At 51.6% G+C, this 11557-nt stretch overlaps 2 protein-coding genes across 4 annotated transcripts in view; one reads left to right on the top strand and one right to left on the bottom strand.

The window, feature by feature from the left end:
* The first annotated feature begins 124 nt into the window (after nt 1-124).
* On the top strand, nt 125-4110 carry TPPP3 (tubulin polymerization promoting protein family member 3). 2 transcript variants are annotated; one of them, XM_033128093.1, is made up of 4 exons: nt 125-257; nt 2985-3178; nt 3295-3448; nt 3561-4110. In XM_033128093.1, the coding sequence occupies exons 2-4, from the start codon at nt 2991-2993 to the stop codon at nt 3747-3749; spliced, it is 531 nt and encodes a 176-aa protein (XP_032983984.1). In that variant the 5' UTR covers nt 125-257; nt 2985-2990; the 3' UTR covers nt 3750-4110. The 2 variants fall into 2 exon arrangements, with proteins under 2 accessions (XP_032983984.1, XP_032983985.1); XM_033128094.1 differs by having other exon boundaries at nt 245-267.
* Nucleotides 210-11557, bottom strand: part of LRRC36 (leucine rich repeat containing 36) — a 56040-nt gene continuing 44692 nt past the window's right edge. Inside the window, exons 10-12 of one of the 2 annotated variants that reach the window (XM_033128080.1) lie at nt 10893-11007; nt 8841-9007; nt 210-304 (exon numbers count right to left, since the gene is read on the bottom strand). In XM_033128080.1, coding sequence (XP_032983971.1) covers nt 297-304; nt 8841-9007; nt 10893-11007 — 290 coding nt within the window. In that variant the 3' untranslated portion in view covers nt 210-296. Of the gene's footprint in view, nt 305-8674; nt 9008-10892; nt 11008-11557 lie in introns of those variants that run through there. The other variant, XM_033128082.1, reaches the window with a different exon arrangement.

Raw genomic sequence — 11557 nt, 5'->3', positions numbered from 1 at the left:
CGCCGATAGGGTGGGGTCCGGTGGGTGGAGCCAGCGTGACCTTGGTCACTCTCTCTCCGAGACAGCCCCGGAGGTGGGACTCGCCGTCTCTATGGAGACCGAGAAACAGGGGATAATACAGCGGAGCCGCCGGGGCTGCAGTCCTGCCCCGGAGCCGGCAGGGAGCGGAGCTAAGGAGCCGCCTGGTCTCCCGCGTCCGTGGGTCCATTCTTGCGTCTTTCTGTCCATCGAACGCGCACTGCTGGAGCAGCCACAAGGTAGAAGTCGGTAGGAAACCCGGGCGCCGACCACCCTAATCAGTATCCTGCACGATAAGGAAGGGGTGGGGGTGGGAGCGGCCTGGAAGGGGTCCCAACCCCGGATGGTACCGAGATGAGGACGCCAGCTGAGCGGCCCTGCCCTGGGCCCAAGCGTTCCACCCCCACCCCCACCTCCTTGTCTGGCTGATTGATGACTCCAGCTGTCCCAGCGGGAGCAAGCGGGTGGCCCCAGTTCACGGGTGTGAGCGCTCCATCCATGGCCTGCAGACCCCTGGGACTACAGCCTGCGACCTGGCTTCACCTGATAAGCCCCAAGATTACCAAGAATCCATCTTCCCACAGACAGGAGTGAGCACTGGATTCAGGATCCTACCAGTCTCCTGTGGCAAGCATCCTGTGGCATGAAAGCTCCCCTAGACTTTACCCTCTGTGAACCAAGTGCTGGGTCTCTGGGTCCCTGGTGGGAGGTTGCAGTGTAGGGAGAGGGTAGTGCAGTGTGGACTGGGGTTGTGGGCCCACAGTCACTGCAATTGAGGATCTGTAGGTTCTCCCAGTCCCAGAAACTGCAATTTAGGAATGGGTGATTGTGGTCACTGGCCAGCGGTAGCGGAAGAGGGGTAGTCAGGCAGAGGCCCAGGCCCAGGTCACTGGAGGCTCCTTATAAAAGGCAGAAGATGGTTGCTGAAGACATGACAGAGTGGTCAGGAGGCTGTAGTGGTGCTTAGGGGGTTCTCAGCACAGGGTGGTCTCTACCTAGTACCTGGGAATCGTGAAATGTGAGTGTGTGAGTGTGGACACTGGGGGGCTTCAGTGCAGGACTGAGTGTGGGTGTGAGGGTATGAGGGTGTGGTTAGGGCTGTGGACGTGTGGATGGAGGCCGCTGCAGTGCAGAGCTGAGGGTGTGACCAGGGGACTGCAATGGGGGCGTGGAGGGACCCTTCAGTGCAGGGCTGAGGGTGTGGCCAGGGGACTGCAGTGGGGGCGTGGAGGGACCCTTCAGTGCAGGGCTGAGGGTGTGGCCAGGGGACTGCAGTGGGGGCGTGGAGGGACCCTTCAGTGCAGGGCTGAGGGTGTGGCCAGGGGACTGCAGTGGGGGTGTGGAGGGACCCTTCAGTGCAGGGCTGAGGGTGTGGCCAGGGGACTGAAGTCGGGGCGTGGAGGGACCCTTCAGTGCAGGGCTGAGGGTGTGGCCAGGGGACTGCAGTGGGGGCGTGGAGGGACCCTTCATTGCAGGGCTGAGGGTGTGGCCAGGGGACTGCAGTGGGGGCGTGGAGGGACCCTTCATTGCAGGGCTGAGGGTGTGGCCAGGGGACTGCAGTGGGGGCGTGGAGGGACCCTTCAGTGCAGGGCTGAGGGTGTAGCCAGGGGACTGCAGTGGGGGCGTGGAGGGACCCTTCAGTGCAGGGCTGAGGGCATTATTGAGGGAGCCTTAGTACAGAGCTGTTAGTTCGTGTTGGCGGTAGATGCTGAGGGAGTGAATGATCCAGGCCCTCAGTCTCAGCGCTGTGGGTGTGGTCAGGAGATTGCATGGGGTCGGGGGGGCACTTCAGTGCAGGGCTGAGGGTGTGGCCAGGGGGAATGAGGCTGAGGGTACGGAGGGCCAGGTGCCTACAGCTGTAGAAGTGAGGACTGGTGTGGGGGAGCTCGGTGTGGCCACAGGGCCTCCATGGAGGGCTGAAGGCGTTGGGGATGTGTGCTTTGGTGCAGGGCGGAGGTGTGGGGATCGCAGGGCCAAGGCCACAGCCCCACTCACCAACATGCCTCTGGGGGCTTGTAACTCTACAACCCCCACCCTAAGCGAGCCCTCCAATTTCCTGCTCCTGTTCAACTCCACACACTGTGAGATTACAGCCCCAATGGGTGGCAAGGGGCCAGGAAGCCACAGTTGTGCCCCAGGCACTGGGAGTGTTGGTGTGCCCCACCCCTGGGCCCCTGTTGGCCAGCCCAGCCCAACCCAGCAGCACTGGGAGCTTCTCCCTGAGCCGCCCTCACACCATCCTGCCCTTAGCAACATTCTCCAAGCAGCACCACCCTCCCTTAGCAACCGTCTCCAGGCTTCACAAACTGTGGCCAGGCCAGCCCCAGGCTCCCGCTCCCATCATGTTTTTGTTTAACAGCAAATAGTAACAAGGTCCTGGCTGAGCCAGCTGCACCCCTGCCTAGGGCATGCATCCCTGCCTGTGCTCTGGCTCCTTTCTCAGCCTGGGCTGGGTCTTGCTGGGTTCTCATGACCCTGACAAAGACAGTCCTTACTAAATACCTGCCCAACTAGCAGCCTAGCCTGGCCCTGACCCAGCTTGGCATGGAACTCCCAGGGAGGGAGGCCGGCTCTGCCACCCTCATTTCCACCCAAGCAGGCCTTGTGCCAGAGCCAGACAAAGCCATGGCCCCAGCTGCTACCCTCACAGTCTTTCTGGACAGTGCCACTCTGTTCCCATCCTGGTGTGAGCATCATGATTTCAGCTTCTGAACTCCACTCCAAGCCAGGGCTGCCATTAAGCAACAGGCTCTCCTCTTGGGGCTCTTCCTCGGGGCTCGGGGGTCCAGGGAGACACTGAGTGCTGGCCCCTCTCCCCAGGCAGCTCCAGCTCCAGCTCTGAGGGTATGTTGCCTAAGTGCCCACAACTCAGACCTTGCAGGTTTTGAGGTAGAGGCACTGATGGTCTGTGCCTTGGGGCGGGGAGGGGCAGCTTGGCTGGAAGTGACTCAGGTGGGTCCCTACAGGGTGGCATGGCAACAAGCACAGACGTGGCTGGGCTGGAAGAGAGCTTCCGCAAGTTTGCCATCCATGGTGACCCCAAGGCCAGTGGGCAAGAGATGAATGGCAAGAACTGGGCCAAGCTGTGCAAGGACTGCAAAGTGACGGATGGAAAGGCCGTGACAGCGACGGACGTCGACATCGTCTTCTCCAAAGTCAAGTGAGCCTCAGGCTGTCCCTGCTTCTGATGTTCCCAGAAGGTGGAGAATTGGGGGGCTGGAAGCAGGGAGGACATGGAGAGGGGGGGGAAACTCATGGTACCCACATACCTGGCAGGGGGAAGTCTACTCGGGTCATCAACTATGAGGAGTTCAAGAAGGCCCTAGAGGAGTTGGCAGCCAAGAGATTCAAGGGGAAGAGCAAGGAGGAGGCCTTCGATGCCATCTGCCAGCTGATAGCAGGCAAGGAACCCGCCAATGTGGGCGTCACCGTAAGTGCCCTGCTGGTCTCAGGTAGCTGCTGAGGGGGATGTGGGGAACCTCAGCTGGGGGTGGGCTGGGCTGTTCTAACCAGCTACTCCTGGCGGAACTCTGTCCAAACAGAAAGCAAAAGCAGTGGGTGCTGTGGAACGGCTGACCGACACCAGCAAGTATACTGGCTCCCACAAGGAGCGCTTCGACGAGAGTGGCAAGGGCAAGGGCATCGCTGGGCGCCAGGACATCCTGGATGACAGTGGCTATGTGAGTGCCTACAAGCATGCAGGCACCTATGATACCAAGGTGAAGAAGTGAGGCCTGGGAAGGCCCCCAGTGCGGCTGCCCCCACCAGAGGCTCAGGCCTGGGCCTGAGGGGCATGTGGAGCGAGAGAGCCCAGTCCCCTCCCTGCTGGACCTGCCACCCAGAGCTTCCTGCCCGGGCCCATGGGGCCAGTCCACCAGGCCTCTGACCCAGACTGCTCTGCATCCCCTTCCCCTTCCTCTTTTCTCCGCGACTTCTGTCACTCTGAGGAGAATCTGTGCCTATGGCCTCACGGCTCTAACCTCGCCCCGGGCATGGCTAACCCTTGCCTGCTTGCCTCATATTTAAGCTGCTGCTCTGGCCAAGTGCCTAATTCTTACCCAGACCTCAATAAAGACACCTTTTGTATCAATATGGCCTGGTCAGGTATATGATGAGGGGTATAATGACATTCACTGCCCCTCCGTGTCATCACCTCCCTGTGTGTCACACTGCGGATCCTTCCACGGGCAGCCCTGCCCAGAAGAAATACCTGTCCCTCCCCTCAGCACAGAGCCTGTGGAGGCACTTTAGGGAAATCCAAAGCCCTCACCTTCGCCTGACCCAGAGCTCTCACATCGCAGCTCACCTTCCTGTGGTTAGGGCCTGTCGTGGCCTCGCCGCTCTCACAGCAGGCGGAGGGATGAGACAGCAGATTTGGCCTGGGCTAAATGTTGGCAGAGGCCCAGTGCCAGGCCTCAGGCTCTCGGCCTGCTGACAGGCCCCCACTCCAAGGGGCTACCAAATGAGTCATTTTGGGTTCCAGCTCAGAATATCAGAAAATGTAGGACCAGGAAGAACCTTAGAGAGTAGACAGTCCAACTCCCTAATTTTACAACTGAGAAAACTGAGGCCCGAAGAGTTTAGGGGCTTCTGCAGAATGGAGGCCAGAACCATACCACTTGCCTCTCAGGCCAGGCTCTTTTTTTTTTTTTTTTAAATGAAGTTTTTTTCCCCCTTCCTTCGCCTCCCCCCCACTCCAGTTCAAGCCATTGTTTCTCAGTCTAGTTGTGTAGGACACAGCTTCCTGGCCCATGCTGGGATTAGGAGCGTTATGCTCCTCCAGCTGAGGCAGTTGGTCGCCAGTTGTCGGTCAGCCACTCACAGCAGCTCACAGCAGCTTTCGGCTGCCAGCCACTCATGCTGGCCACCGGCCATTCATGGCAGCACATGGTAGCCTGCGGCAGCACACAGCAGCCCACGGCAGCTCACACCAACCTCTGGCTGCTCACAGCAGCCCAGCTCCAGGGAGAGCTGTTGTTCACACTCTTAGCTGTGGAGGGCACAGCTCACTGGCCCAGGTGGGAATCAAACCGGCGACCTCGGCGCACAGCGCTCCAACCACCTGAGCCACTGGGCAGGCCTATCCAGGCTCTTTCTAACACAGCAAGCTCCAACATAATTTCCAAAAATGGGACTGGATGGCCAGTGATAGAGCCTGGCACCCACACCAGCATTTGGCAGGTGAGCATGGCGTCCAACAGTGAGGTGGTCTCTCCATGCTGATTCCCTCCCACCTGTCCAACATCCCAGGTTGGGAGGAGGGTGGGGAGGCCTCTCTGGTCCTGAGGACTCCTGAGAGTTTCCAGATTAACTTTTTCTCCTCTCTGAGGTTTTGGGTGTTAGGACAGAGCTATTCCCAAGCCCAAGGCTTTGGGGCCAAGTCTCCTTCCTACCTGCTGACAAACAGGCTGGATGGGACTGAGGGCCTTCTCAATAGAGGACAGCTCCCAAGGTGCTAGAAAAGGCTTAAAGGTACATGCTCACAAACACCTTGCCCAACCCTGTTAACAAGGCAAAGTGGTGCCTCATCCCCACCGGCGGCTGTTCGGGGATGTTCCTGCCCCAGGTGGACCCAGAGTCCCTTGAGCGCAAGTTCTCTTAGGAGTGTGGGTGTAGAGGAATAGTCTGGCTTGGAACAGGGATGCTGGGGAGGGGAGGTGGAAATCAGAGGGTGGAAGATCAACACCCGCCCACAGCAAAGCCTTGCCTAACAGCTCACGGCTGGAGGCTCCTCCTGCACGGCTAACCAACCGGGTACCCTGCACTTCCCAGGGAAGAGTCTCAAAGAGCTCGACCTCTCCCACCAGCAAATAGGAGGAATGATTCCTCTAGCCTTGGGGAATTTGTTTGAATTGTAAGCTTACTTAAATAAGCACAATAGGAGTAAAACCCAAATCCTGGCTTTCACTTGCTAAAATATCCTCATAATGAAAAGAATTTAACTGGATTGCAAATTGGTCTAGGCTATTAAGTGATTAAGCTGCAGGTGAGAGTAACAGCCAATGTGTAGGGGTGCTGCCGCTGGACCCCACCTGTGACTAGCAGTGTGGCTTGAGGAAACCAGAGAAAGAACTGGCTGAGCCCTGAAACTACCTTAGGAGTGAAGCCCCCTTTTCTTCTTGAAAAGTGGTCATGGAGCCTGAGGGAAATCAAGGCCCACCCAGAGCCACGAAGACCCTTAAAGACCAATGGGTCTAACAGAGCCTGGTACAAGGCAGTGACTGACCAAAAAGTGCACTTCAGCCCTTCAGTGATCACTGCTCCACCCCCAAAGCCTCCTCATGGTGGAAAGTTTTTGGTACTCTTGCTAGCAAAGCCAGGTGGGCAAGGAAGAGCAGCTAGGGTCTGTAGGATGGAGCCATTAAAACCCTCTATGTGAAGCTGATGGGAAGGACAGATCTGTCAGAGTGGTTCTGCCCCTCTCCCACACAACTTCCCTGAGGACCCAGCTCTGTTTCTTTCTTTCTCCCAATAGTGCCCGGTTTAGCGTGAGGAATTCCTCCCCACTTGTTTTCTACTTGCTTCAGGAGCCTTTTCCCTTCCATGTTGAGCCCACGTAGCCCCAAAGGACAACAATTCTTTGGCCCTTCCCTTGACACTCCCAATTCCCTGCCCCTGCCCTCTGAACCAAGGCCACACAAGGAAAATAAAAAACATAGTCAACTTCCCCAGGAGGGGCCAGCAATCCTAGAGAGGTGCCTGGCCTGGGGCAGGGCCAGCCTCTTTCAGCACTAATACAAAATAGGGTGGAAGGTGACTCAGTCTGGGTCAGGCTCTTTGCTCCTTCTTAGAGGTGCCCTGAATAGGTTCTGGGGCTGGCAGTATCAGATGTCTATAGGGGAAGGAAGGGAGGGCTGGGCTTGTAGAAAGAAGTGTATTATTCCCACCCACCTACCCCCAAACTATCCGTCTAGTAAATTTGCCTGTGTACTGGGCTAAGACCCTGAAATATGACAATTCAGGGCTGCAAGGTTATTGGCTGAGGCTGCCCTACCTGGACAAGGCTTAGGCTCTCTGGGGAACAGCCCAGGAAAGTGGTGGTGTTCTGTTCTTACTGATATTTCCAAAGAGGATAAGCTCACTCGAGCTCCCTCAGAGCCTTGCAGCTCCTCCGTACATGCTCCTTTTGGGAACCCACATAAAATCCAACCATCTGTGGATTTGACTTATTCCTTAGAAATGTGTGGTCTTGGCTGTGATCTTAATGTCTCATTATTATGGCAATAGCTCTCCTGCACTGCACAGTACCTGGGTCAGGGGAGCAAATAAGTCTAATCTTTCTGTGTGCTTCTCTCTGACCTGTCCCTGAAGATGACGAGAAGCACAACATGGCACTGGGCCAGCAGTCCTTCACCCTCTACACACCCTCCAGCAACATTAGGTCAGAGCGGCTCTGCCCCTCTTGGACACAACTTCCCTGAGGACTCATTAGCTACCTGAGTGACGCTGAAGCAGAAACATACCTAGAGCCACTTTCATGATCTTTTCCCACTGCTTTTTAAAATGCCTGATCAATCAGGATTAAAAGAAAGATTGTGCCTCTGTCTGAAATAGAGTACTAATGTATAAAGTGGATGCTGAGCCCCAAGTGAAAATCCAGAAGCCTCATCTGTGGTCTGGACTGCACCAGCCTTCTCTTTGATCTCCTCACTGGTCCTTCCCCACTCCACACAACTGTCAATCCATTCTTTTTTTACAGGGAAAGCTTCTCAAACACAAATCTGCCACCCCTTTGCCTCCCCAATCTAAAATCTTTAAGGAACCATGCCACCTAGCTCCTGCTTATCTCCTCTCAGCCCCTCAGTTCCCCGAAGGGACCATGTTCTTTCCCATCTCATGGCTTTTGCATATGCTTTTTCTCTCTGCAGCTCTCCCCACTGCTTCTGCTCTCGGCCCTGTTTGCCTGGTAACCTTTTATTTAGTCGTCAGGTCTCAGCTGAAAGATCATTTCTTTAGGGAACATTTTCCTGACCCCACACCTACCAGGCTAGGACCAGTCCCCCAGTTATATACTCTCAGGGCACCATGACCCACATCTTCCTTGTCCAACAATCCCTCTAGCGGCTCAGGACTCTTCTACTCTGCACTCTTGGCAGGGGAAAGCTCTGCCTCTCCTCGCCCTGCACCCATTCTACTCATTCTGCAAGCTTCCACTCAAATAACAAGTCCTCATTCATGTCTTTACCAATTCCTCCATCTCTCTCTCTCTCTCTTTCTCCTCTTTCTCTTTTTCCCTGCCTCTTTCTCTTTCCAAGACATCTTTAGGTTTCTGTTTAGACCTGTTTTGTACCAATGCCAAAGTTTAAACTCCATCATACGAGTTTTTGCTTTCCTTCCCAACTGTATCTGCAGGGCAGACACCAGACCTTGTCACCTTTTCACTAATGTGGGAGAAAACTCAAAACATGTTTGATAAACCAATCCATATGGATTCTCTGAAATTTCTTCTAAAACAGAAGACACCTACACAGTTTCAAGTGACACTCTGGAAAAATGTCTAGTGTTTGTTTTCCCTTTTCGATATTTTCAGCCAAATGTTTCTGTGTGACATGATACTAGGACTAAGTGTCAACTGTTTCTGTAGGCAGAAGGAAAAGAATGACTTGATGGGAGAAGATAAAAAAAAATAAAGAGAAGGACCAGTACAATGTAATCAGAATAAGACTTTTTCTTAATCTTGTGGGTAAATACCACAATACTGGTGGCAATGGCATTGAGAGCCCCCTGTGGGTGAGAGGGAAGCTGCAGAGAAGGGTTTCAGTGCTAGCTCCATAAACTAGGCTCTGGGACAGAATCTGAGACACTCTGTATTACATACTGACCCGTGTCATGTGCCACTGGTGAGGAGGAAGACAGTGAGCTTTTCCCAAAGGGTGACGATCTCCCCAAATGATTACTCTTCTCAGGAGGCAGGAGTGCTTTCCCAGAATAACCTTTTTGCTCTTTGTTCAGCTGCTGCAGCAGATACTCATTAGTGACCACCAGGGATCTGAGGCACGGGGGAAAAGGCAGCCATGAAATCATAAAAGCAAAGTCGATGACATTCAGACCTGAAATATTTGCTAAAGACAAATGTAAAATCAAGTAACATCCTTAAATAGAAAGAACTGTCTGATTTATGAGCGGGTTGTTTTAAAAGCAGCCTGACAGTTTCTTTCTTCATTACAATTCTGTTTTAATATGTTACAGACTGACTGTAACAGTAACATAATTCACATTTTATGTAGTGATTGTTCTATTATTTCCAAAGCAGTTTTATGATGAGGTAATAGAAGCACTGGGAGATTGGCACCTGACCAGGCCTCCAATTTCTATCTCCAGATCTTAACTTCTACTTCTTCTAGTTCTCCTGCCTCTTGGACTCTGTATTACTTGTAATAGTAAAAGCCAACAGAGACTGGCAAAAAAAAAAAAAAAATGCACGCACAATGCTATCCATTGCAGCACTATATGTAACAGCAATATATTATCAATCTAAATGTTTATCAACAGAGGACGGATTAAATAAACACACAGTGGAGTCTTATGCAGCTATAAAAAGGAATGAGAACTCTACATACTAGTGGGAACTGATTGTTAAGATAAAATGTTAAAGTACCATGAAGCCTCTTTTTATATAATGGAGGGGAATACAAATACACACCCACACCGTCATTGGAAGGCTAGTGGGAGGGAAGGGAAGGATGAGGAGACAGGTAAGGAAGATCGATTTGTCTGAATTTATCTCATTTTATAGATTTGACTTTGGGACGTACATGTTTTACATAATTATAAAACAAAATTACATCAAAGTAATAAAAAATTCCTTATGAATCAAAAACAAATTGAACCTGTATATTGAATTGATGGTTTAACAATACAGAGAAGAATTATTTCAAGTTACTCTAACATATAGCAATTTGACCGTATATCACTGAAGAGATAGATATACCCTTATGTTCTCATCTGCAAAGTGTGGTCCCAAGACCAGCTGCAACAGTATCATGTGGAAACTTATTAGAAATGCAAATTCTCATTTCCCAACCCAGACCTGCTGAATCAGAAACTCTGGGGGTGGAGCCCAGCAATCTGCGTTTCAACAAGTCTTTCAGGAGATTCTGATGTTCATCCGAGTTTGAGAACAATGACTTTATGCTACTTGCTCCACTTTTGTATGTTTGAAATAATTACAATGAAAAGTTAAAAAAAAATTAAAAAGCCATCCAAAATGGGCCTGGGTCTAATCCTCTGAATATGAAGTTATTCCAAGAAAAATCAAGAAGTGAAGTTTGGGGCTAACGGTTTGGGGACACGGTTCTTATATTTAAAATTCATGGAAAGTCCTAGTACAGGTGTTTGGCAAATCAAAATGTCCAAGGCTTCTCTAAATGTACCAATAGTCTTGAGGCCCTTTCTGATTGGTCTGGCCTGCATCCCAAGGATACTGTTCTTTGAAGAGGCTGATGCTATTGAGCTCCTCTGAAGAGGACACGTACATTAGAGTCTTTCCCTATCATTCTCTCCCAGTGCTCAACGTATCTTCTTTGACCAATAGCAGGCAGGCATTTTCCAGAAGAGCCAGATGACTGATTTTAGGGGCACACAGTGACCAAGAAAAGCTAGCTGACTCCAACAAGGGTCCTGTTGGATCCAGAGAGAAACTGTTTATTATTGAGGTGTTGCAACCCACCAATTCCAGCAAAGACATTTAATCTCTGGTGTGTCCTGGAAAGCAGTACTTTGATCCCTGAGCTAACTGGCCTAAATACAAGTGGTTTACACAAAATATGGAGTTAATTTGAAAAGTATACAGATATTACCTTGCCAGTAAAACAAAGGAATAAAGGAAAACAAGCATTTGCTTCCAGAAGCCAGCTAGATAGATCCATTCTTACCTCTGACTTTCATGGAGAAGGGCCACTGTTTCCTCCAACTTTTTCAGCTGGGCTAGCTCCTGGTTCAGGCAAGCCATCTGCATGTTCAACTGTTGGTTTTTGCGCAGAAGATCATCTGCAAAGAATACAATAGCCAGGGGTGAGCAGAATTCCAAGCAGCTAGTCTTGGAGCAAAGCTTAAGTAGTCAGGTGGACATCTTGAAGTATTGGGAGCTCCCACTGCACCCGCCTCCACACTCCATTCACCATCCCCTCCCTTTGAGACAGCACATATGGTGGCAAGAATATGGGATTTAACAATAAACAGATCGGAATTAAAATTCAACCACTTAATATCATACATGCTAGTTCATTGTTCTGAGGTTCACTAGAGCTAATAACCCTGCCCCATAGCACTATTAGAAAGATTCAATGAGATGGCTGTCCTCACTTAGCATAGGTCAACAAATATTAGAGCCTATTTTCAGAGCGGGTAAGTAGAGATGCCTTGAAAATTCAGGCTTATAAAATCAGATTGTGAGGAGACTGAACTCTGAAAATTTAGTACTGACTTCCACATCAAGTTCCTCATATAAATCAAAACGCCCATAATGTTTGCTTAGCTTAGGGTCGCTGAGAGGTTTAAAATCAAGGGTAGATTTTAATCTAAAATACTGCCCTAAACT

Source organism: Rhinolophus ferrumequinum, chromosome 15, assembly GCF_004115265.2.
Source record: "Rhinolophus ferrumequinum isolate MPI-CBG mRhiFer1 chromosome 15, mRhiFer1_v1.p, whole genome shotgun sequence".
NCBI classification, from domain to species: Eukaryota; Metazoa; Chordata; class Mammalia; order Chiroptera; family Rhinolophidae; genus Rhinolophus; species Rhinolophus ferrumequinum.
This window is presented reverse-complemented; position numbering and strand designations above follow the sequence as displayed.